Source organism: Garra rufa, chromosome 3, assembly GCF_049309525.1.
Source record: "Garra rufa chromosome 3, GarRuf1.0, whole genome shotgun sequence".
NCBI classification, from domain to species: domain Eukaryota; kingdom Metazoa; phylum Chordata; class Actinopteri; order Cypriniformes; family Cyprinidae; genus Garra; species Garra rufa.
Genome location: NC_133363.1, coordinates 54864471 through 54891533, shown reverse-complemented (window position 1 = coordinate 54891533; position 27063 = coordinate 54864471). Strand labels below are relative to the sequence as shown.

Genomic DNA, 27063 nt, shown 5'->3' with positions numbered 1-27063 from the left:
CAGCTGATGACTTCACCACATTTTTTACAGACAAAACTACATCGATCAATAATAAGTTCTCAGCTCCACACATACAGGAACTAAAATTGACCACACTCACGGCTGGAACTCCTCTCTTCTCCTTCTGTCCTTACTCGGAGGCAGAAGTAACCAAACTTTTCCTCTCCAGCCATCCGACGACATGTCCTTTAGATCCTATCCCCTCACACCTTCTCCAAGCAATCTCTCCTACAATCCTACCGGCGCTCACACACATCATCAACACATCTCTTCTCACAGGCACTTTTCCCACTACATTTAAGCAGGCCAGGGTAACCCCACTGCTCAAAAAACCTACACTTAACTCTTCACTCATTGACAACTACAGACCTGTCTCGCTCCTTCCATTCATAGCAAAAACACTGGAACGGGCTGTTTTCAACCAGCTATCCTTATTCCTCTCACAGAACAATCTACTGGACTCTAACCAATCAGGGTTCAGAAGCGGCCATTCAACTGAGACTGCGCTACTGTCTGTCACTGAAGCCTTGCGGACGGCAAAAGCTGAGTCCAAATCATCAGTACTCATCTTGCTGGACCTATCTGCAGCTTTTGACACTGTGAATCACCAGATCCTCCTGTCCACCCTCTCAATGCTGGGCATCACAGGGACTTCACTTCGCTGGTTCAAATCCTACCTCTCTGGTAGGTCTTTCAGAGTGGCCTGGGGACGGGAGGTATCCAAAACTCATCAACTAGTCACTGGGGTTCCTCAGGGATCAGTTCTTGGACCTCTCCTCTTCTCCATATACACTACATCTCTGGGCCCCGTCATACAGGCACATGGCTTTTCCTACCATTGCTATGCTGATGACACACAACTCTATCTTTCATTCAAACCAGACGATCCATCGGTAGCTGCACGGCTCTCAGGTTGCCTGGCGGATATCTCTGCATGGATGAAGGAACACCATCTACAGCTCAATCTAGCAAAGACAGAACTCCTTATCTTTCCTGCCACTCCATCTCTACAGCATGACTTCTCCATCCAGTTAGGTTCATCAACAATTACCCCATCGACTTCAGCCAGAAATCTGGGTGTAATCTTTGACGACCAACTGACTTTTAAAGACCACATAGCTAAAACTGCTCGATCTTGCAGGTTTGCATTGTACAACATCAGAAAGATCAGGCCCTTCCTAACAGAGCATGCTACACAACTCCTCGTCCAGGCCCTGGTCATTTCCAGGCTGGACTACTGCAATGCTCTTTTAGCTGGTCTTCCAGCATGTACAATCAAACCAATACAAATGATTCAGAATGCAGCAGCACGACTCGTCTTCAATGAGCCCAAAAAGGCCCATGTCACACCTCTCTTCATATCACTGCACTGGCTACCGGTTACAGCACGCATCAAAATCAAGACACTGATGCTGGCATATAGGACAGCCACCGGATCATCACCTGCCTACCTCCATTCACTACTACACATCTACACTCCTTCCAGAAGACTGAGATCCTCTAGTGAAAGACGCCTCATTGTACCACCACAGAGAGGTATTAAATCACTGTCCAGAACATTCTCGTTCAATGTCCCTGCCTGGTGGAATGATCTTCCCACCCCTATCCGGAATGCAGACTCCTTAACAGCTTTCAAACGACTGCTGAAAACCCATCTTTTTCGACACTATGTGACTCAATAAAAAAATAAAATAAATTAAAAAAAATCTCCTCTCTTCTTGATCCTCCCTTCTAGCCTGTTTATCCTCTTTTTCTTGATCTTCTCCTTCTAGCCTGCACTCTTTTAACAATGCCTGATATATGGTATTTTTGAGCACTTTCTATGTTGATCTGCCTCCTTAGGATGAATCACTTGTTGTATTCCCAATTGTAAGTCGCTTTGGATAAAAGCGTCGGCTAAATGAATAAATTAATAAATGTTTGTTATGTTGTAAACAATTTTTTTAGTTGAAGGAAGAGGTTGTTCAGTAAGTAACAGGTGACAGTTTAACTTTTTCACTGACATATGTGACCCTGGACCACAAAACCAGTCTTAAGTCGCTGGGGTATATTTGTAGCAATAGCCAAAAATACATTGCATGGGTCAAAATTTTTGATTTTTCTTTTATGCCAAAAATCATTGAGAAATTAAGTAAAGTTCATGTTCCATGGAGATTTTTTGTAAAATTCCTACTGTAAACATATCAAAATGTAATTTTTGATTTGTAATATGCATTGTTAAGAACCTAATTTGGACAACTTTAAAGGTGATTTTCTCAGTCTTTTTGATTTTTTGCGTCCTCAGATTTCTGATTTCAAATAGATGTATCTCAGCCAAATATTGTCCTATCCTAACAAACCATACATCATTAGAAAGCTTATTTATTGATCTTTCATATGATGTATAAATCTCAGTTTTGTCAAATTTAACCTTATGACTGGTTTTGTGGTCCAGGGTCACATATACTGTATATTAATATATTATGTAGAATTATGTTTTAGAAAATGATTTAATATAGCTAACGTTGACTAACATTTTTTTTCAGTCATTATTTTGAACTCGAGACCCAATTGCTTCAAAAACAGACACTGCAAAAGCTTTAATTTAAGGAATATCAGGGCAATTTCAAGCAAACAGAAAAATGGGATACACTAAATATTTGTGTAACACAAAGTAACATAGAAAGTAATGATAAATTATAAATTATAAATTATAAAAAAAGGTAATATTGTTATTTGCTTCCCATACTTCCCAATCACAGACACACACTAAACATTATTTTGCAACCCATAACAACATATACATTTGTGACAATTCTAACATCTTTTGCACACAACCAAAGTAAATGAGTATTTAACTCTAGCTTTAACCTGGTTTTGTCCAGTGTATCATAGTTAGATGTAGCCTACACACTGCTGAATCATACCACTAACATTTGAAATGTGTTTATGTAAATATTTCTGTTCCATCACTTACCTGTGAATAAATATCAGCTGTGCTCACATTCGTCTTTGATGTCTTATGAATATTAAGTTTTTTAAACCATTTGAAAGCTTCCAGATTTTTGTTCCTCAGTTAAGTTTCGTTTTCACTGAAGCCGACACGCCTGCCCTCACATGCAATGCTGTCATGCAGTAGCTCCTCCCATGTTTTCATCTGGTCTCTAATAATGTTGTTAAAACATCAGCACATAATAGTTTTTTATACATCATTAATTTAATAACATTTATCTAAAATGTAGTTTTAGCTGGACTTTTGTGTAATGGTTACGTTCTGTGTGTGGACTCTGGTTTCTGTGTTTCCTTCCTTGTTTATTGCTGCTTCATTTTTGTCTGTTTTTTTGCCACTCATTTGTTTCCAGGGTCAGTGTCAGCTGTCATATCAAGAAAGGTTTCTATGTTTCACTGGGGGTACCTCATTTATATTACTAATTAATAGACACTGCACTCCTGTATTCATACTCATGAAACCACACATTTATATGGTGGCTGAAAGAGCTCAATGTGCTGCAACATAAGAAAACGCATGCAAACAGAAAAACACAATGAAAATATTCATAAACTAAATAAACGAAATAAATGTGCTGCAAATATACACAATGCAACCAAATACAGAAAAGTGTTGCAAGTAGCACAGACCACAATATAACTGTATGAAAATGTATGACCATTTATTCCCATGTAATATCCCCTTTTTAAAATCATGTCATTCTCAGCTTCTTGTCATTGTGATGAAACACAGTTGATTGACATGAGCGCCTTACCTTAGACCCGCCCTCACCGAGCTGAAACAGTCCGAATATGATCGCCATTGTGTCGACTCAGGTGCAGAGGAGGACTCTAATTGAGCGATTGAGATGTTCTGTTTTTGGATGTAATAATGAACATAGCAGTGATCATTTACTCCCGACATCTGAGCCGCTGAAGAGGCAGAGGACAACGTAACTTTTGTTTTTAAAAGGAAAGCGCCGATCCCGATCTACATATGCATCTGTGTTCGTGTGAATCATTCGTAATGCAGCTTCACCCACAGCAGAAGTGAGTATAAGGTTTTTTTAAGCATCTTTGCAAATGGCCTTTCTTAATAATGTGCTTGTTGGCAAATTTCACCGATAAACACAGCTAAATGCAGCTAAACGTGGCTAAATGCAGCAAAGTAAACATTACAGCTCGTAATCCCTCACCTTTTTCTTTTCGGCTTACTTTTCCTCTCCACAAACTATAACAAGTCAAATGTTCTTTGGATGTTTCATGTCTGTTGAACCATTTATTTGTTTTACATGGAAGCCTTTGGTTGAAAAGGCTAAGTCAAGTCTAGCCACCTGCCCGATCTGCATAGCACATTTGGCACTAAATGTTCAGCAGGGGTAGCAGAAAGCCGCATCCACTTTAAATTAAAACTCAAACCAGTCTCTTTTCTGAAACCACTCCTACAAAAATCTCTTTCTGGTACTAAACAGGCATGTGGGATACCTACTAAGTCCGACTTGCATAGGTCTATTCATCCCCAAATCATCCAGACAATCCAGGGTGGAAGCAATAGCTCTGCCGTCTTTCGAATGACACATTAAACCGAGGTCCTGACTATCTGTGTTCATTAAAAATCCTAGGATGTCTTTCGAAAAAGAGTAGGGGTGAAACCCCAGCATCCTGGCCCAAGTCACATTGGTGGTGGATGAGGAAATCCCTCCTCTTCTAATGTAAAGCGCTTAGAGTAGCTAGAAAAGCGCTATATAAATGTAAGGAATTGTTATTATTAGCTATGTCGCTGGTGCAAATTATTGTTAAATTGAATAAATAAATGACTAATGATAAAAAATGATAAATTCATAAAAAAAAATAATAATAAAACACTGATGCATGGCTACTCTCTTGAAGCAACATACATATGATATTGCTATTGTTATCCTTAACTGGTAAAGTATTAAAGATACTTGAAAAACGTTAAAGAATTAATGGCATAAGAAAAGGAGAGGGACAGCTGACCTGTAGTGCATGACCATTTGATATCCTGGTTTAATGGCCATGCTGTAGCATTGTCAAATATATAATACGCAAAATGTTTTGTTATTTGCAGAGGTCTTCATCCATTAATCTTAGATGCTGCTGGCATTTATTCTTTTATTAAAGTAGAATACAATGTACACTTACAAATGTACTTTTGCATTTATAGATGAAGAGAAAGGGAGAAAGGAAATGTTCTGAAACTTCCTGAACCATGCAGAAAACTAAATAACAGAATAATCTAAAATTGTGAACATTTTTCATCAGATTATGTTTAATTCATCATTTGTAATTCCCATTTGCAAATCTGAAAGTAAATCCAGAAGGAAAAACATTGCATTACAGTTTCATCATTTGAACAACAAGGAATGGCGAGTGTAAATGAATTCATTGTAAAATAACAGGTGAGATGATCAGTGGGGCTGAATTTTTACTTTCATAATTACAACAAGGGCTAAGTAAAGGATAGAGTTTCTCAGTGAAAGACTGACCAGTGAAAGAGTAGATGTGAGATCTGGACTCCACATCATAGAAGCAGACCAGACCCTCCTCATAATCCACGAACACCCCCACCTTCTGCGGTTTCCCGCTCAGAGACAGAGAGACAGAGGTATCAGTGCAGGCCCAATATTCATTCCCATTCCACAGACCCACAGCCCAGAATCCATTCTGAGGGCTAACTTTGATTGGTCCCTTCCTATTACTAGATTCTCTGGCCACTCCTAAAGTCCAGTCTGTCTTTTTCTTCACCTGTACCTCAAAATAAAACCTCTCTGAGGCGAATCCATTTTTTCCCAGGACACAGGTGCAGTGATCAAACCTCTTAGGGTTTTTTGGGAGCTTTCGTTTAATGTCTCCATGTCTCACTTGTTTCCCATCAACGGACAGGATGAGATTTGGATGAGCTGTATTAGGATCCAGAGTCATGTCCACTGTGGGAGAGATCAGATAATATGAATTACATTTTCACAATACAAAGACCGTTTTTATATTTAATTGTTCACCAAAAGTGAATGCTTTTATGCACACATACATGCTATTATTTTTTGAATGTTGGTGAAAGTGTTGCTGTGTGAGAGAACAGATTAGACCTTGTACCTGTATACTGCTGCATCCTCCTCAAGACTGTGAAGACAAAAGTAATGATTACAGACGATGAAAGATCTTAACATTCATGTACTACAGAGCTGTGTTTCTCTGACTGATGTCTATGTCTGTGCCAATCTTCTTTACTGCTTTCTCTATATTATTCACATTTCACAAGTTCACCTGCCCATCCAGTAAACAAACTTGATTTGCTGTCCTCAGAGAAGGGTTTAATGCTAAAAGCTGTTTACAAAGGCAATCTGGGCAATCAACTGCGAGTAGTTTGGTGATACAAGTAAAGTTAAATGGATTAAGACTTTTGAGCGTACTTCAGCACCAGGCGCTACTTAAACGTGTGCGGAAAAGGTACAGGAGACAAATGAGCTTCAGTAGAACAACAGTGAACTGCTGTCTGATGAGATGTTGTTAGGCTTAATGTCAGTAAAACAAGCTTTTCTGTCCTGTCAGCAATTTCTCTGTGCTCACGGCGCACACCCTTTAACTTTATGCGAATATGAGGCCACGCATATCGCTTTATCATAAATAAAGCACACACAAAACTACAATCATAGTTCTGTCATCAGTTAAGTCATCAAATTACCAAAAAGGTGATTAAAGCTGCAAACAGTGCATGCACGTATATGCATCACATTACAGAACATTTCTCAAATGCAAATACTAAAATACAGTGCCCTCCATTAATATTGGCACCCTTGGTAAATATGAGCAAAAGTGGATGTGAAAATAAATTTGCATAATTTATCCTTTTGAGCTTTAATTCAAAAAAATTCACAAAATTCTAACCTGTCATTGAAGTAAATCAATAAAACTTAGGGGAGAAATCTCATTATGAAATAAATGTTTTTCTCTAGTTCACGTTGGCCACTATTATTGGCACCCAATTATTGCAACGTCCTTTTCCCAAGATAACAGTTCTGAGTTTTCTCCAACACTGTCTAATGAGTTTGGAGAACACCTAACAAAAGATCAGAGGCCATTCCTTCATGCATTATCTCTCTAGATTCTCCAGAATCTCTCTCTTCCAAGCTTCATGTTGGTGCTTCTTCTCTTCAGTTTCTATATAGGGTTCAGGTCAGGGAACTGGGATGGCCATGGTAGAAGCTTTATTCTGTGCTCAGTGACACAATTTTGTGTTGATTTTGATGTTTGTTTTGGATCATCGTCCTGCTGGAAGATGCAACCATGGCCCATTATAAGATTTCTAACAGAGGCAGTAGGTTTTGATTTTTTATCTGCTGGTATTTCATAGAATCCATGAAGCCGTGTATCTAAACAAGATGTCCAGGACCTCCGGCAGAAAAATAGGTCCACAACATTAAAGACCCAGCAGTATTTTTAACCACGGACATGGGGTACTTTTTTATCCCTGTCTGTACCAAAACCATCTGGAGGGTTAGCTGCCAAAAAGCTCATTTTTAGTTTCATCTGACCATAGAAGCCAGTCCTGTTTGAAGTTCCAATCATGTCTGACAAGTGAATATGCTGGAGTTTGTTTTTGGGTGAGCCAGGAGGATTTTTTCTTAAAACCCTCTGGAACAACATGTGGTGATTTAGGGGCTGTTTGATCATTTTATTTTAGGGTTTCTGACCCCAAGACTCAGCAATTCTCTGCAATTATCCAACTGTGATCCTTGGAGAGTCTTTGGCCACTCAAACTCTCCTCCTTATTGTGCATTAGGCAGATTTGTAACATCTTTAGTTAATTTTAATTATTGCCCTGATGGTGGGAATGGGGATTTTCAATGCTTTAGCTCTTTTCTTACAGCCACTTTCTATTTTGTGAAGCTCAACAAACTTGTTCTGCACATTAGAACTACATTCTTTGGTATTACTACTTGTCATGGATGATTATGTGAATTTGGCTTTTGTGTTCCTCATATTTATAATCCTGTTGAACAGAAAGTCATGACTGGACAATTTTATACTTCTAGCCACCCTGGTGTGCTAAAAAAAAATAATATTAATGGGAATATAATTTAGAGATATTTTACTTAGACAAATTTTTAGTTGTGCCAATAATTGTGAACTAGAGAAAGACATTTATTTTATAATGAGATAATGAGAAGGTTAGAATTTTGTGAATTTTTCGAATGAAAGATCTAAAGGATAAACGATGCAGATGTATTTTCACAGTCACCTTTGCTCATATTTACTAAGGGTGCCAATATTAGTGGAGGGCACTAAAAGCCAACACAGATAAGCAAAATCAACATTACCCACCCATCAAAAAGAAACAATGCAACCTCAGTGTCTGGGTCCTACCTCTTGTCTGATCATAACCCTTCTTTTTAATGTTTTGTTCCTCCGATATTTTCCTCTTTTTTATCTTACATTTCTCTCTGTCTATAGCCGATCTGCTAAAATCCGTACTGTGCACTCAATTTGAGCACTCTTTTTTTTCTCTGCCCCTTACTCCTGATTGGCTACAAGTGTGTTTCGGGACCCGGTCTGACACTGCATTCAAAAGTGTTTTTCAAAAATTGCTTAGTGCACCTTTAAACACTGCTATAACCAAATCTAATACCTTTAAGTAACATAAAATATAACATTTATTTAAATGTTATTAACTGCTCCATATATATATTAACCTGCTGCAATTTGGTTTGATCAACTATTTTTATTATTTACATATTGGTTTATATAATCATTTAACAGTGTTATATAATTGTTTGATGCAAATCATTTCCATTTTCTATTGGTATTTGATATTGACCTACCAGTTTGACTGAGTTTCTCATCTAGAGTTTCCTGCAGTTGGGTCAGACATTTCCTTAGAGTCTCCACACTCACATCAGTGTTCATACTGATCTCAGGCCAGTTCCTGGTGTGTGGTGGACTACACAGGGATGGGTAAATCTAAAGCAGGAGAGAGGAGAAATCCCTGAGCATGAGGAGTGTGAGTGTTGTCCTGTGATGTGAGCAGACAGAGAGACACTGACCTGTAGGAGCTGGAGGTGATCCTCGGTGTGTAAGAGATGATCCAGCTCAGTGTTTCTCATCGTAAGTTCAGTGATTTCCTGCTGCAGCCCTTGAATTAGTTTCTCCTCCTGTTTCTCTGCTGCTTTCTGCTTTTCCTCCATCATCTCCAGCAGCTCAACCTGACATCTTTCAATGGAGCGCATCAGATCTCTGAAGAGCTCAACAGTGGCTGCTTTCTCTTGTTCTGTGCTTTTCTGAAATTAATTTTTACTTAAAAGAAATCACATCATCCAAGAAATATTGAACATCTTCAACTCACTTTTCTGAGTTCTGCTGAGTGTTTGATATCTTGAACTTTCTTAATTTTGTCCTGGATTATCTGCTGCACACCTTTTTGTGTCTTCATCAGATGAGTCTATAGATAGAAACACACAGACACATTTTAGCAATCAATTAAGATTTACCATCTTATAAAAAATGTTGGAATATGGAGTAAGTTTCATGCCTTCTTCTCTTTACTCTCCTCCTCTAGAGTAACAGTGTTGTGAGTCTTGTGGTCTCCATCAGTGCAAAACACACACAGGCACGTCTGATCATCTATACAAAACAGCTCCAGAGGTCTCTCGTGTTTCTGGCATATATAGTTCATTATATTCTCCACAGGGTCCACCAGTTTGTGTTTCTTTAAATAGATTTTGTGATGAAGCTCCAGGTGAGTTTCACAGTAAGAGGCTTGACACACCAAGCAGGACTTCAGGGCTTTCATCTTACTTTCATCACAGATATCACAGAGAGCTACAGATTCACTTAGACTGGGTTTTTCCTTAAAGCATTGCACAACCTGTCTGACTGCTGTGTTCATTTTGAGGTCAGGTCTTTTACTGAATGTTTCTTTACAGAATGGACAGTAGCAGTTCTGACTGTTTTCCCAGCACTGGTTCAAGCAGCTCTTACAGAAGTTGTGTCCACATGGAGTGCTGACTGGATCAGTGAAAACATCCAGACACTCTGAACACTGAAGCTCCTCAGCCAGAGAACCACTGGAGGATGGCAGAGCTGAAAAAATTAAATAAACAAAACCTTTATCCTAAGGGGGTGGAGCTAAGATGCAAGGAAAGGAAGCTAAGAAAGGAAACAAGGATGCACAAATAAGGAATGAGAAGCACCCCTGGAGAGGTTTCTATTTACCTGTTTTTGCAGTGTAGCGCATCACAAACATGAGTTTTTAAGGAATTGTAAGGAAGTTAGTATTAATATTGTTGTTTGTAACGACCGGGATAAAATTATCAGTCTCAATAAAACATTTTTTCCCCATAAGGCATTGTCAATAATGCATCCATGTAAGTGTTATTACAAACAAAAGCAGTAAAGTGACTGCAGACTTTTGCCTAAATCTCGCAATGTCCAAAAAAGTAAAAACAAATTTCCGTATCAACATCTTTGTCTGGTTTCAGATCTTTCTTGCCTAATAATTTATTTACACTTATTAACATTAACAATTAATTCAGTCAAGCTTTTTTACCGTTTTAACATCAATTTCTGTGGAGACCAGAACACAAAGGACCCAAACGGAAGCTAGAATCCATCATGACAGGGCTCGTTGATCACTCAGGAAAAAGGTGGATATGTAAACACTAGTTCTAATTAAAACTAGTATGTAGTAATGCTGATCAAAACATGAAGTAGATAAATAGTCATAAAATAAGAAATTACATGGTCTGAGAGGCACAATTTGTCATTTTAGGTTGAAAATTAAAAAAATATAAAAAAAATGAAGAGACTAGTTTTATGCAATGAATTGTTATTTGCTTAATTAATCGAAACATTTGTTTACTTTTTGGTTTCATGACTTACATTGGTGTTCCTCCACACTCTTTCTCCTCGTCTGTCTTAGTTTTGATGATGTTGGTATGGATTCTGCCATTGCTCTTCTTTTGTTTATGCCTTGTCAGAAAAACGACACATCATGAAATATGTCCCCCACTGTTTTCAAGTTTCTCAATTCAGGTCAATGTAATTGATGGTAGTCTATTTTTAAGCTATTCCATAGAATGCCTACTGATAGACACGAGATGAGCAAGAGAAATGTTAAGTGAGCTCAAGGTGATTCTTTATGCAAACCTTACTGCCTTGTTGATCAGTTCAGTTTTAATGTTTCTCTTAAACAGTAAATGCTTTATGTTTATAATTTTTAAAGCCAACACTAATCTATAAGTATTAAAGTAGCTATTCCGTTTTTGTCTACCACTACTTCTGTTTTGTTCAGTTTAATCATCAAGCATTATAAATTCATTGTGAAGAAATATTTTTAACTTTCACTTAAAAGTTCAGTTGTCTCTGTGTTCAGTCTGTAGTTCACTTCCAGTTTTTTTAAATCATGCCTTGCAATGACAGACAAACACTTAACTGTTTTACATATAAACATGTTAACATATACAAATTTCTGACACCTTTTTAACTTACACAAACAAATTACATGAGTATTTAACTTGCTTTTTGTCCTGTTTATTCTAGTTAGACGTAGGCTACACCCTGCTGAACGATACCACTTTACAACATTAGAAATTACTTCTAAATCTCAATTATTTATATTTTTCATTAGGGCCTACATACCTCTGAGTGTCTATCAGCCGTGCTGAATTTAGTATTTTAATGTCTTATAAATCTCCTGTTTATTAGAGATTAAAAAGTGTTGAGATTGTTGTTCGTTTAGTTTCACTTTCACTGAAGACCGCCTTCTACAGTGATGTCATAGAAGTAGCTCCTCCCATGTTTCGTGCGTTTACGTCTGTTATGTGATTTTATGCACCATATAACTTTACATATAATCAGGGTTTGAAATTAACACCCGCCAATCCGCACAACACCGGTAAATATCAGCTGTGGTGGATAACGCTGTCAAATCCACTAGCCAATTTGGCTGGTTACATTTCGTGCATGTTCACTCATTAATTTATTAGGGAAATTCATGCAAGCCAAATCTGCGCAAATTGCAAATACTAAACTTGTGAGTCATCATGACATTATGGAGTACACTAAAATAAAATAAAAACACTCCAGCACTACAGAAATGCAAGCATTCACGACTATGATGAGGTCTGATTAGACGAATTTAGTGCGTGTGGGCATTTAGAGTGTGTTCTTTCACTGCATGAATGAATCAGCATATTAATATGCATTAAGAATGATCACATAATTCGATATGGGGCAAAAATGTATATATTTATATAATTTCATATATTTATAATATCACACAAAGAGTGTAGTTTTTTCATAATTACAAATGTGATATTGATTTCATACAGTTCAATAAACAAAAAGAGACTTACGTACATTTTAGACACCACATTGGCTGTTTTAGCTCTATTTCGCCAACAAAAATCATTCCAAACACAGCCAAAGCACTGTTTTGCGTCTCAGAGCAACATGACGGTGTTTCTTTCCTAAATAAATGAGACGTTTAAATTATTCGGTTCAATCGCATTGACTCACTTATTACCAGTGACTTACTTCAACCTACTAGCGGTTTAAAGTATCTTTTCATTTTTAAAATAATTTCAAATATCAGTATTCAACATTTTATGTTTAAAATATCAAAACATTATTTATGCATTTGTAACTGCAGGTTACAGCATTCCCAGTCCCTCTGGGCTTTATTAAACTGTGTAAATACATCTAAACGGCACCCCAACTTCTGCAAAGATGAATTTTGTTGATACTAATTTCATTTGTTTGGTAACAGAAAAACTTTAAACAAAAATGGCTTTATAAAGGTAAAATTCAATTTAAATTTATTGGAAAAGATGAATTTGCTGTAAAACATGACAAACAAATAGTGACAATCATTATGTGATCTTTCCATTAATAAACATGACCAGTCAAAAGTTTTTGAACAGTGAATGTTTTTAAACAACCAAGCCTTTATTTTTTCGATCCAAAGTAGAGCAAAACAGTATAATTTCTAAAAAAAAAAAAAAAAAAAAATCTATTTAAAATAACCATTTTCTATTTGAATATATTTTAAAATATAATTTATTCCTGTGATTTCAAAGCTGAATTTTTGGCATCATTACTCTAGTAACATGATCCTTCAGAAATCATTATAATATTCTGATTTGTTGCTCAAGAAAAAAAAAAAAAACATACATTTTTATTATTATGTTGAAAATTATTTTTTCAGGTTTCTTAAATTATCGTCACGGCAAACCACTTCTTCTTAGTGATTGGCAAACATTGTGACTTTTTTAACATATTGAAACAAAATATACATCTACAATGGCACTGAAAATTGAAAATAAATAAATATTAAGCAAGGCACATATCAGACAAAACAGATGCCCAGTACCCATAAAATTACAGATATTTTGAGATAAATAGACAGACAGACAGACCAGTGTTGTTTTTGACAACCATCTTAGATTTAGTCTTAGTCTTAGTCTTTTGGACTAAAATGGTTATTAGTTTTAGTCAAATTTTAGTCACTTCTATATGTGATAGTTTTAGTCCAATTTTAGTCGACAAAAAGTCAAGAAGGTTTTAGTCTAGTTTTAGTCGACGAAAAGTCCAAAAGGTTTTAGGCTAGTTTTAGTCAAAAAGGGGGGGGAAAGTAGTCTTTTAACAAATTAATGTAGGTCAGTAAGTATTTTGCTGTTGGGTAGTGTCACTTATAAGTTCTGAAAATAGCAGATCTATAGTTCAACACAATGTGAGCAGAAATGTCATGCATTTTAAACGTCTGACGGACCACCCACTAACGTTTTCGTCTATTCTCGTCTCGTCAACGAAAATTCACACACGTCTCGTCATGTTTTAGTCATCAACGAGCCATTTTTATCTCGTCAACGTGTCGTTATCGTCATGGAAAAAAGTGGCGTCAACGAAATGATGTCGTCATCGTCATCGTTGACGAAAACAACACTGAGACAGACAAATAAATAAATAAATAAATAAATACAGAATGTAGGCAGGGGTCTTCATCTCTCACCTGCACACAATCCACAATTAACTGTCAATAGCTGTCACCCTCATTAGAACCTCTCTACAAAAACCACCCACAAAATTGTCTGGTCTACAGCTATAGGACCTAGAAGTATTGAAGTATCTACTTACCACTGTGTTATTCTCCTTGTCACTGCTACCTCAGGATTCCTCCTCCTGTTTCACTCACCATTGACTGCAAGTCTGTGTTCCCTAACAACCATCATTAGTAGTCCAGTACCAAAACTTTACAATTAAAAATAAATTAATAAAAAAGATACTATTTAATCTGTAAAGTGTTTCAGTAGAAAACGTTTGGCCTGCATGCACAGTATTCATGTTCTTATTTACAGGTAACATCAGAAATTCATCTCTCAAATGAGTAAAGTGCATTATTCAAATGCTCTATGAATTTATTCTGATCTTACATCAATAAGCAACATTTACAATGTGAAATGTAATTTCAACAGGTAAATTTTCTCAGGTCTGATTTTTACTTTTGGGATTCATAATCTGTTGCAGTAAAATTTCAGCGATCAAAACTAAATCAAGAGTAAGCATTAGTTCAGCTATTAGTTGATTGTCAGCTAATACACCTTCCGTTCACCTATAGATGTGGACATATACACAGCACTTTTACTTTCTTAACAGCTAAGCCAAGCTGAACACCCATAAGGAAACATATGGCTAAAGAAAAAATACTGTGAATCAGAAATAAAAATGCTATTTTCATTGCCAAACTGTAATGCAGAAGAAAAATTATGACATTTCACTCTTAGATCCATGTTCTTTTTTTTCGTGTAAATTCATTCATTGCAAAAAACAGGTGAGATAATTAGTGGGGCTGAGTTTTTACCACCATTTTTCAGTTCTGGGTTAAATAAAGGATAGAGTTTCTCAGTGAAAGACTGACCAGTGAAAGAGTAAATATGAGATCTAGACTCCACGTCATAGAAGGAGACCAGACCCTCCTCATAATCCACAAACACCCCCACTTTCTGTGATTTCACTTTCAGAGACAAATGCACACAGGGATTAGCACAAGCCCAGTATTCATTTCCATTCCTCAGTCTGACAGTCCAGAATCCATAATGAGGTCGTGTTGTGATTATTCCCTTCTTGTTAATAGATTCTCTGGCCACTCCTAAATCCCACTCAGTCTTTCCCATCACCTGCACCTCAAAATAAAATCTCCCTGAGGAGAATCCCTCTTTTCCCAGGACACCAAGACAGTGATCAAACCTCTCTGGGTTGTTTGGGAGCTTTTGTTTAATGTCTCACTTGTTTCCCATCATTAGACAGGATGAGATATGGATGAGCTGTATCAGGATCCAGAGTCACATCCACTGAGAGAGAGATCAGAAAATATGAATCACATCTTCGCAACATAAAGATCTTCATGTGTTAAATATGTATTAGTGTTTAGTTTCAGTAAGCAAATGATTTAAAGGGGTCATATAATGCGGTTTCTTGTTTTCCTTTGTCTTTGAAGTGTTACAAGCTGTTTGTGCATAGATAAGATTTGTAAAGCTTCAAAGCTTAAAGTCTTAAAACCAAAGAGATATTTATTAAGCGTATAGCATTAGTTCTGGCAGGTCGCGTGAGCTTGCATCAGCTGACTCTCACATCTACCTATAAGAACGCTACTCCTTTCACAGCATTTATATATAAGCTCTATTTAGTATTATTTAGTAGCTTTTTCGCTTGCTCAGGAGCAAACTAGACCGTTGCTTTCTCACAGTTTTCACCAGATTCAAGTTTGTGAACATGAACGCAAATTCGCCGGAATCACCGCATTGACTGGTTTAAGCTGATAGACTCGGTTGTGACCTGAGCAAGCACTGCTCTCGCAGGATATCGCAGTTTATCGCGCTAATAAGTCATGCTAATGTGCCCGGATCAACAACAATTTTACACGAGATCTATTTCCCTGCTGGAAGCTAAGCTAAGTTTCTTATTTCATTTTCATTGCCTAATGCTATGTTGGCTATGATGCCCATAGCCAATGTGGCCGGGCAGAGTGCTGAAGCCAAGGGGGCCGTCCAGCCATGGCTCTATGAACTCTCTGCTCCACCAGGGCCCCCTGAACTGTCTGCTCTGCCATGGCCCCCTGAACTGTCTGCTCTGCCATGGCCCCCTGAACTGTCTGTTCTGCCATGGCCCCCTGAGCTCCCTGATCCGCCATGGCTGCCCGAACTGTATGACCTGCTATGGCTCCCTGAGCTCCCCGACCCGCCCTGGCCTTCCCTGTCTCCAGTGTTCCTGTCCTATATCAGCTTCCATGGTGCCCGCCCTCCCTCCCAGGTAGTATTGTTACGGCGCGGGACGCGCCTACCAGGAGGGGGGATTTAATGTTTCTCCCCACATGGACTGAATGTTTTGGTTTTTCCTATTGTCTCCCCTTGTTTTGCTATTTATGTTGGTTTCACCCCATGCCCATATTTGGTATTTCCTCCTTGTAAGCTTAATTCGCCCCACCTGTCATAGTCATTAGTCTCACCCTTAATAACCCTTTATAACTGACACGCTGGTAACATTACCCAATTAGACTACCACACCGAGGATTGTTTTTAAAGCTGTTGTTTAACGCTATTTATTGCATCGGTAATGTGATTGATTGTTTATCTTGGCAATGACACCATGCCTGTTTCCTAAACTCAGTAATACATTAAAAGGACGGAGGACTGTTTCCTAAACCTGGGAGAGCAGCTTACAATGCCAGCTGTACACAAAGGGTTAAGGCTATAAAGTGGGCCAATTGCAATATTGCAAGGACAGTCTGCTTTTCTGACTGACGGCCTGTAATTATGTTTTTATAATTAAGAATTCAGTCCTGACTAATCAAATGCGAGTTTTGAGCAGTGTAGATTACTGCTTGTTGTTTCTCATTCTACGATCGCAAATGCAGACATGGTGTTATGTTCACACTGCATGACGCAACGTGTAAAAAGACAGTATGTTATAATCAGTAGTTATGTCCCCACTGTATGCAACAAATGCCTCATTTATTGTTTCTCGTCGCGCAGAAAAACGGCATCACAACATGGCTAAGGGCGCAACATTTCCGTCACACACTTGAGGTAATCGGCCAATCACAACGCACGGATATCTGGCCAATCAGAGAACACCTCGGTTTCCATCAACGATGAGTTTTGTAAAAATTGAAGCGTTTCAGAAAGGCAGAAGAGGAGCAAAAATAATGTACAGTATGTGAAAATAACATGTTTTTTGAACCTCAAACTGCATAAACACATTGCATTACAACAAATACACAAAATAATGCTCTTTTTAGCAACATCATATGACCCCTTTAAATTATTTTTGTTTGTGAATGTTTTATTGTGTGAGGGAGCAGATGACACATTGTACCTGCACACTGCTGCATCCTCCTCAATACTGTGAAGACATATAATAATTAATGACAAAGAAATCTCAATATTCATGTACTACAAGAGCTGTGCTTTTCTGACTGAAATAGACTGCCACTGCTGATCTTTACTGCTGCCTCTATTGTTAACACTAAACACTAATAAATTAAATATGCACATTTAACCAAATTGTCAGGGCACAGAGTGTATGCTTTTCTTACACACACACACACACACACACACACACACACATGTTGGGTTTACATGTTTTATGGGGACATTCCATAGGCGTAATGGTTTTCATACTGTACAAACCGTACTTTCTATCGCCCTACACCTAAACCTAGCCCTCACAGGAGATTGTGCACACTTTTACTTCCTCAAAAAAACTCATTGTGCATGATTTATAAGCCTGTTTCCTCATGGGGACCTGAGAAATGTCCCCACAAGGTCAAAATCTACTGGTATTCCTATCCTTGTGGGGACATTTGGTCCCCACAACGTGATGAATACCAGGTACACACACACACACACACACACACACACACACACACACACACACACACACACACACACACACACACACACACACACACACACACACACACACACACACAGGTGTTCTTCTATGGAAGATTCTCACGATTTTTAGTGCAAGAATAAACATTGTCTGACATTGTCAAAAACGTTGTCTGGTTTATATTTAATACAGTATGTTTTAATTTTTTTACTTCTATATAAACTTTTCGCTTTACAATGGCAAAAAGAAAATATTCAAAGTTATGTCCATTTTTATTTTGGATAATTTTTAGATTCTTACAGTGTAGGACTGTTCCAGATATAATAACATAATCATCTACTTGCTATTTTTTATTAAATTTTAAATTGATTATTCAGCATTGGTGACTTTTTAAATAATTTATTTTCTTACAAAACACAGTTGCTTTTAACATAAAATCTGTGTTGTATTCGATGTTGACCTACCAGTTTGACTGAGTTTCTCGTCTAGAGTTTCCTGCAGTTGAGTCAGAGCTCTCCTCAGAGTCTCCACACTCACATCAGTGTTCATACTGATCTCAGGCCAGTTCCTGGCATTTGGAGGGCTGCACAGGAATGGGTAGATCTACAGAAGAAGAGAAGAGAAATCCATCAGCATGAGGAGTGTGAGTGTTGTCCTGTGATGTGAGCAGAGACAGAGAGACACTGACCTGTAGGAGGTGGAGGTGATCCTCAGTGTGTAAGAGATGATCCAGCTCAGTGTTTCTCATCTTGAGCTCAGTGATTTCCTGCTGCATCTCTTGAATGAGCTCTTCATCCTGTTTCTCTGCTGCTTTCTGCTTTTCCTCCATCATCTCCAGCAGTTCAGCCTGACATCTCTCAATGGAGCGCATCAGATCGCTGAACAGCTCAACACTGGCTACTTTCTCTCGCTCTGTGTTTTTCTGAAATATACAGTTTTAACTATTTTGCTTTAGTTATACGGCCAGACATCACACATTAAACATTGAACATCTTTTGCTCACTTTTCTGAGTTCTGCTGAGTGTTTAATCTCATAAATCTTCTTGATTCTGTTCTGGATCATCTGCTGCACACCTTTTTGTGTCTTCATTAGTTGAGGCTATAGACAGACAAAAACACATACACATTTGATCACTAAACATGGATTTTCCACTTCCTGACAAAAATAAATAAATCAATAAATTGATTAAATGAGGTAAAAATCTGGAAGAATGTTGTTAGTGTCTCATGCCGCCTTCTCTTTACTCTCCTCCTCTAGAGTAACAGTGTTGTGAGTCTTGTGGTCTCCATCAGTGCAAAACACACACATATACGTCTGATCATCTCTACAGAACAGCTCCAGAGGTCTCCCGTGTTTCTGGCATATATAGTCTGTTATACTTTCCACAGGGTCCATCAGTTTGTGTTTCTTTAAGTTCATAACTCTCTGATGAGGCTCCAGGTGAGTTTCACAGTAAGAGGTCTGACACACCAAACAGGAATTTAGGGCTTTCATCTTTACTTCATCACAGATGTTACAGAGAACTTCAGATTTACTCAGACTGAACTTTTCCTGAAAGAGTTGCACAAGCTGTCTAAGTGTTGTGTTGATCTTGAGGTCAGGTCTTTTACTGAACATTTCTTTACAAAATGGACAGATGCAATTCTGACTGTTTTCCCAGCACTGGTTCAAGCAGCTCTTACAGAAGTTGTGTCCACATGGAGTGCTGACTGGATCAGTGAACACATCCAGACACACTGAACACTGAAGCTCCTCAGCCACAGGACCAGTTGACGATGACAAAACTGAAAATAAGAGTAATTATTTACAAACATATATCACCTGTAATTTCGCCACATAATAAATTAAATCATATTATTTAGAATGTTGTTGTTCAGAATATAAGGCAGCAGCAGAATCATAGTCGCCCTGATATGCTGACTAAACAGCATGAGTGATTTAACTTTTATGCAGTTCAATAAAAAATAATAATGAGGCAATTGTATTTTAGACAAAATATTGCTCTGGCAACAAAACAAAAAAAATAATCCAAAGAAAGCTAAAGAACAAATAAACATTGCGTGTCTCTGAGAAAGTCTAAAAGTCTTTCGCTAATATTTTCTCCAAACCTTCTTGCAATTATGCCCAAATAAAGATTTGTTGTAGGCCTATGTTGTGTGCTCCTACTGAAAAAAAAACCCCAACAATTTAGGAACACCTTCTGATCACATGACAGAAATTACAGAAATTAACTTTCCCATTATAAAGCAATATTTAACTCCTTGAAAGTGTTTGTTATTATTTTACCTTTGTAAGTAATGCCATTTTTCTAACTTTTTTATATGTCATCTTTTATGACAATAAAAGATTGTTTAAATTTTTTTTTTAATTAAACAATAAATTAAATTAAAATAATACAAAACAATCAGGAAGAACATGTTACCAGTCAAAGGAATATTTACAGATTTTTTTTTTCAACAATGTCAGCCCCTACGGGTGCGGTGTTTATGCAAGTGGTAAAATAAACTTTAGGACAATATAAGGTTGCAATCAAATTAATACTAATATAGTAGGCTAATAATAAATGCGCTCAGGCAGTTTGGCGTGACTCTTGGTTTGAAGTTGTGATTTACGGGCTCAAAAACCTGCCTGGAATGCAGCAATAGTATGCTAAAAAGAGTATGCCAAAAGTCCCAGGATGGTCTACTATTTTAGGTCGATTTTTAAAGTGTGTATCTGTGCACACTCTAATGCCTAAAATTGCCCACAATCCATTGTGCTTCGGCTGTCCGGTGGATGTGCACGACAGCCTTTTAGGTAGAGATGTTTAGAAGATGACTAATAATTGACAATTAACCTGGTTAAAAATATGTTAATCTGTTTTATATTTAATCTGCAACAGCAATGTGAAACGGTTTGGTCGTAACTTTTAAATGCACCATAGAAAATATGAAATGTTTTTGGCATGAAAGACCCACGACTGGCAGATTAATGTGCTTCTTTTCTTTCTTCTTCTTTTTCTCGCTATAAAGGTTAAATGAAATGAAATGTGGAGGATGGTAACTGTGACAAGATGACTGACAGGCCACTTTACAGGGACAGGGTGCTTGTATCAATGAGACAGAGCTTCCGTTAAAGACGCAGTCATGGCTCGGGATTTCTGTGTATGCAAGTTATTTAAGGTGTTTCAACTGTACACATGTCTCAAATGTACTCAGTCCACCCTACAACGCGCAAACGCAATCAAATAGAAAAGCATCCCAATTATTAGGACTGTAAATCAGCGCTTGGAGCACTGTTCTACCCAACAGATTCGAAGACTGGAGTAGCCTAATATGATATGCAGAGAATGTTAGCCTATTATGCAAGTAACACTCACTTTTTTGCAAAAATGACCCTGCAATGACAATATAAGTTCATTCATTATTCTTTTGGTTGCTTACTTACATGGAGGTATATCCATACTCCATTTCCTGATCTTTCTTAGTTCCGCTGATGTTGGTAAAGATTCTGCCATTGCTCTTCTTTTTTTAACGCTTTGTCAGCAAAACACTTTCACGTCATGAAATCTGTTCTACACTGTTCTCATGTTTCTCAAATCAGGTGTAGGTTAATGCTAATGTTAATTTATTTAGTGGAAATGCCTAGAGATTAGCTGTTTTAATCCTATAGTTTTGTCCATTTTATTCTAATTATATTTATTATATTATTATTATTAGGCTAATACTATTATAAGTATTTTACGGACACTTCCGTTAGCCCAATGCAATCCGTAACTATGAAGTGCATTCTAAATACAATCAAAACACCTGTAAAAAATGTAACAAAAAAAAAAATCAATATTAATTGTCCTATTTTTACGTTTTTTTATTGATTTTTTTTTTTTTTTACATTGTATAACCGTAGGCTACAACTGAAACAATGTCTTGGTAAATCTGCCTTGTATGTCCATTGCACCTGTGCTCACATTTAAATGTCTCATAAATGTCCTGTTTTTTAAAAGAGTGTAAGTGTCGAGATTGTGATTCATCAATTAGTTTCACTTTCACAGACGCCCGCTCTCTCCGGCAGTGATGTCCTACAGCAGCTCCTCCTATTTTTCACATGTATTTTAAGGATCAAAGTGCCTCATATCAGATGCGTTTTTGTCTGTGTTGTGTGATTTTATGCATATAAATGTAACCCTTTTCTTAACCCTAGGGGTTAATTTACTTATTTCTCTAACAAGAGTCCTGGATTCCCGGCAATTAGATAGTGAATTAGGCCGGTAGAGTGTTTCTTTTCTTTCTTTATTTACAACAAATGAAATGTAAGGGATTTTTTCCTCTTGTACAAATTTTACTCAATCCATTTACTACAGATAAATTAAATAATTAAATTTCTTGCTAATCACAAGAATTCTGGAACTTAGTAAATTAATTAATTTGCCAGACTCAAGGAAATATAACAATACAAATGTTAAAGAGAAAAGTAACAAAGATGTATTTATTTTTCTTTACATGAATGTATTAAGTAGTACCAGTAAATCAAGAAACCAATAACAACGTTCTCTTTAAGGAAAGCAGATAAACAATTCTCCCTGATGTTATTCGAATTGCTTCTTTTAAATAAAATATATAAATCTCTTTTGTAGTCTCAGAACGATTCTTGTTCTTTCCCAATTATTACGCTCTCCTCTTCAACCTTAGCTATATTTCTATTTTGGAACACTGTAACTCAATGTAGAACTCGATTCCACTAAAACACTTTGTTTCTTATAGAACCCCATAATAATAAAAAAAACAATATCTCTTTCAAGATTCGTTATACACTTGAGAAAACACCGCAGTTCAAACCACACACATTGTCTTTCAGTACTGTATGCACGTTACATATCTTACGATCCGTTAAATGTACGTCAGTCAAACAGTTCAAATGTATGCGAGTCAGTCAAACAGTTCAAATGTACGATCGATCGTATCGTTGGGGCCCAGGACGTTGGTGCACATTAATCAGATGATCAATTTAAAGTAATCCAAGACGAAAATGAAGTCACTTACGTTCATCCAGTTGACAGTGAAACAACATTACGTTCCTTACACCACGAATACTCAGCGTCCCCTAACGATCCATCTTGAACTTGATATGAAATCAGACGATCCACGTCCAGTGATGAAACACACGATCTGTCCAGTTCTGCACGCAATTCCGAAGTCCTCCACAAAGATGGCTGATAAGTCTTCAAACACAGTTACTGTTCGTGACTGCAATCGTCTCTATAGCCGCTAGGCTATTATCACACACAGCATAACTAATTGACTCGCAGGAGCACGGAAAACAAAGATGAGTTGCACGTAAGAAAATAACATAAACAAGCGTCGTCACTCTATGCTTTGGGCCGTATATTACAATGAATATAGTAGTCTCCAAATGGATGATGATACACTTTTCTCAATAGAGACAGCCGATCTCACTGGCAGCACACTCTTTTTCCATGTGCGATACTTCTTCCTCATTATGTGACTCACGTTATGACGCAACCTCAAGCTCAACAGTCACTGGCTTGTAATTATACACCTGTATTAAACATGCTTTTCATTGGATATAAGCAAATCACATAATTGTTGCATCAACTTTCAAAATAAAGAAAAAATACAATAATAGAAAATACATTATAATACTTTGTATTATTTCTGACACAGAGCATATTAAACACAGGTATAATTTAGGAGTCCCTACACACTCCCCCCACCAAAAATCCAGTATGTCCCCATGCTGGTTACTAAATGACTACGCACTGATTAAATGGTAACCATCTGGTTATAAGGCAGAAGTACAGGTTGGTTGTTACATATTTTACACAAGGCATTTGGATTACACCACCAAGCATGTGAACTCTTGTAACCCCCAGCAACTCTCACTTTAGTTGCTGCTACATTAACACCACAGTGTCGAGAGGATACAGACTGTATGTATGGCACACCCAGCTTATCATAGGTAAATCTGGTATTAGGCCTCCTCTCCCTACTTGATCTACGTACTTCAGGAGGTACAATCTCTGGCTGAGTTTCAGTATCAGTAGGAGTAGTAGTCTGTAAGGTACTCTCGTGAGCTTCAGTCATGATACCATCAACTACAGTATTTCTATCTTCAGCTTCAAGCTGACCATCAGAAATTTCACTCCTACATGGAATTACTGGTATTTCTGAAACACTGTGAGCGTCACCAGACTCTGAGCCTTCTATAGCTTGTACAGCAGTTTCACTTGGTATCTCCTCTGTCACTCGAGAAGGAATGTTTGCCACATCCTCAGCATAAAACCCAAACTCAGATTCTGAATCTGAAGAACTACATTCTTGTGGGAAGGCATCAACTACAAGAGGTGAGTTTTCTGACTGAGTAGTTTTACGCTTCTCTTTCGTTCTCCTACGCCTCAAAGCTCTAGGTGAGGGAGTAGGACTAAGATCTACCTGAGGACTTAACCTGACTTCCTGTCCTAAAGGCAAGAGATGATTTCGATGCATGACTTTAGCTGGTCCATTACCATCAGCAGGCTTCAAACGATACACTGGAATACCAGACAATTGACTCTCCACTACATAGGGATTTGCACTCCACCTATCTGCAAGCTTTTGTTTTCCTTTGAGGCCAAGGTTTCGAATCAGAACTCTATCACCAACATTCAGACTATGGTAGCGGACCTTCTGATCATACCTTGCTTTATTACTCTGATTCATCTTCTCAGAGGTAGCCTGAGCTAGCTGATAAGCTGCCTGTAATTCCTGCTTCATCTTGGACACATACTTCGAGTACGACACAGATGATGTATTATCAGCAGAGACACCAAAACAAATATCGACAGGCAATCTAGCCTCTCTGCCGAACATCAAAAAATAAGGTGAGAAACCAGTAGCCTCGTTGGAAGTACAGTTATATGCATGTACTAGATGCGCTATGTGCTGAGTCCATTTACTTTTCTGACTAGGCTCAAGGGTGCCCAGCATATTCAACAAGGTCCTGTTAAATCTTTCAGGCTGGGGATCTCCTTGCGGATGATAAGGTGAGGTTCTAGACTTCTTCACTCCTAGCATAGTCAGCATGTCAGACACTAACTGGCTCTCAAAGTCCCTGCCTTGGTCTGAGTGTATTCGAGTAGGAAGACCATAATGTATGAAATATTTTTCCCACAAAGTCTTTGCCACTGTAGAAGCTTTTTGGTCCCTTGTGGGAAAAGCTTGAGCGTAACGGGTGTAATGGTCAGTAACCACCAATACATTACACACATTACGAGAATCGGCTTCGATGGAAAGAAAATCAATACACACAAGGTCCATGGGTCCTGAACTCTGCATGTGAGACAATGGAGCAGCCCTATGAGGCAATGTTTTCCTTTTGATACAGCGCTCACATGTCTTACAGTAAGCCTCGACATCACGCTTCATGTGTGGCCAGTAAAATCGGTCACGAACTAGGCCATAGGACTTTTCGAAACCTAGATGTCCAATCTCGTCATGCAAAGACTTTAACACCGTGCTGTGGAATTGTTTTGGCAGTACAAGCTGTCGTTTCACCCTGTGATCACTCTGCCGAACAGTTCTGTAAAGCAATCCATTATCTACTGACAATCTTCCCCACTCTCGTTTCAGAATCTTCATCTTTGGGTGACTGCTCTGGATGTTACTGAAAGGTTTCTGATCACAAACAGCCTTCCACACTTCTCCGAGGAACGAATCATTTCTCTGAGCCGTTTGCAGCTCACTTGGACTAAGCACGGGTAAATGCTCTGCAGCCACTTCAGTAGTATGAGAGAAAGCTTTAGGAACAGCAGACATATGTGCCCCAGCCTGTTGCACCACACATGAGTAAGAGACATTCCCTGCTCTCCCCTCTGCAGACAAAGTGCGACAAAGAGCCCTTACGCCCGCAGCTGGAATTTCCTGCCACTCATCATCAGCACTTGGGTGAGAATGTGGACGCCTAGATAATGCATCTGCATCGACATTTGTTCGGCCAGGTCTGTATTTCAAACTAAAAGTATAAGTCGTCAAAGCAGACAGCCAACGGTGACCTGTCGCATCAAGTTTCGCTGACTTCATTATATAGGTTAAAGGATTATTGTCAGTTCTAACCTCAAATGGAACACCATACAAATAGTCGTGCAGTCTATCCACAACAGCCCACTTCAGAGCTAAAAATTCCAGTTTGTGGGCTGGGTAGTTTCTCTCTGAAGGGGAAAGGCTGCGACTGATAAAAGCGACTGGGCGTAATCCTTCCTCATGTTCCTGATACAGAACTCCTCCAAGTCCATCCATGCTCGCATCCACGTGCAAAACATATGGCTTTTGTGCATCCGCAAAGGCTAGCACTGGAGCTTGAGTTAGACACTTTTTCAGGGTTTGGAAGGCTGTATCACACTGAGAAGTCCATCGGGATCCAAACGGTTCAGAGGACTTGTAACAGGGTTTGGTGTTACTCACAGGTGAATTTTTGTTTCTCTTCTTCGCAGTACTGGCAGAAGATGGATACCCCTGCAGCAGTTCATTGAGAGGTCGACACAACTTTGAAAAATCCTTTACAAAACGCCTATAATAGCCACAAAACCCTAGAAAAGATCTGAGCTCTGTCACCGTCTGGGGCTGAGGCCAGGATACAACAGCCTCGATCTTGGAAGGATCAGTGGATATTCCATCCTGTGACACAATGTGCCCTACGTAGTTCACAGAACTCCTGCCAAATTGGCACTTGTCAAGGGAGATCTTTAGGCCCTCCTCTCTCAGCCTGTCGAGTACTTTCAAGAGGCGCTCTTCGTGCTCGTCAATGGTTTGTCCAAAGATGATTAGATCATCCAAGTATACTAGCACTTCCAAAAAGTTCATATCCCCGACAGTCCGTTCCATGACTCTTTGGAAAGTGGCGGGTGCTCCACAGATGCCCTGGGGCATACGCTCAAATTCATAGAACCCCACCGGGCAGATGAATGCAGTCTTCTCCTTGTCGGCGTCACTCATGGGTATTTGATAGTATCCGCTCCTCAAGTCGAGAACACTGAACCATCTACTTCCGGAAAGACTATGGAGGGCATCCTCAATGCGGGGCACAGTATACTGGTCTGGTGTAGTCCTTTGGTTGAGCGTCCGATAGTCCACACACATTCTAACCTTCCCGGACTTTTTGCGAACCACGACAATGGGCGAAGCGTAGGGGCTGCGGGACTCTGATATAATGCCACT

At 38.4% G+C, this 27063-nt stretch overlaps 1 protein-coding gene and 1 pseudogene across 1 annotated transcript; both read right to left on the bottom strand.

The window, feature by feature from the left end:
* Window positions 1-5179: 5179 nt before the first annotated feature.
* LOC141332364 (E3 ubiquitin-protein ligase TRIM39-like) lies at window positions 5180-11714 on the bottom strand. The gene is made up of 8 exons (XM_073837501.1): window positions 11623-11714; window positions 10864-10953; window positions 9515-10065; window positions 9329-9424; window positions 9030-9263; window positions 8808-8946; window positions 6082-6108; window positions 5180-5915 (listed from the first exon to the last, which is right to left on the bottom strand). Exons 2-8 carry the CDS (start codon window positions 10931-10933, stop codon window positions 5371-5373), a joined length of 1662 nt encoding a protein of 553 aa, XP_073693602.1. The 5' UTR covers window positions 10934-10953; window positions 11623-11714; the 3' UTR covers window positions 5180-5370.
* A 2748-nt stretch (window positions 11715-14462) lies between these two features.
* On the bottom strand, window positions 14463-21371 carry LOC141331663 (E3 ubiquitin-protein ligase TRIM39-like; annotated as a pseudogene).
* Window positions 21372-27063: the final 5692 nt, after the last annotated feature.

Bases quoted from the DNA above. Each gene is read 5' to 3' on its own strand.
- LOC141332364 (XM_073837501.1), bottom strand. From the start codon at position 10,933: ATGGCAGAATCCATACCAACATCATCAAAACTAAGACAGACGAGGAGA. The intron at 10,066-10,863 runs GTAAGTCATGAA...TAATTTTTTCAG, and splicing joins GAGTGTGGAGGAACACCAAT to CTCTGCCATCCTCCAGTGGT. The intron at 9,425-9,514 runs GCATGAAACTTA...TTCTATCTATAG, and splicing joins AGGAGAGTAAAGAGAAGAAG to ACTCATCTGATGAAGACACA.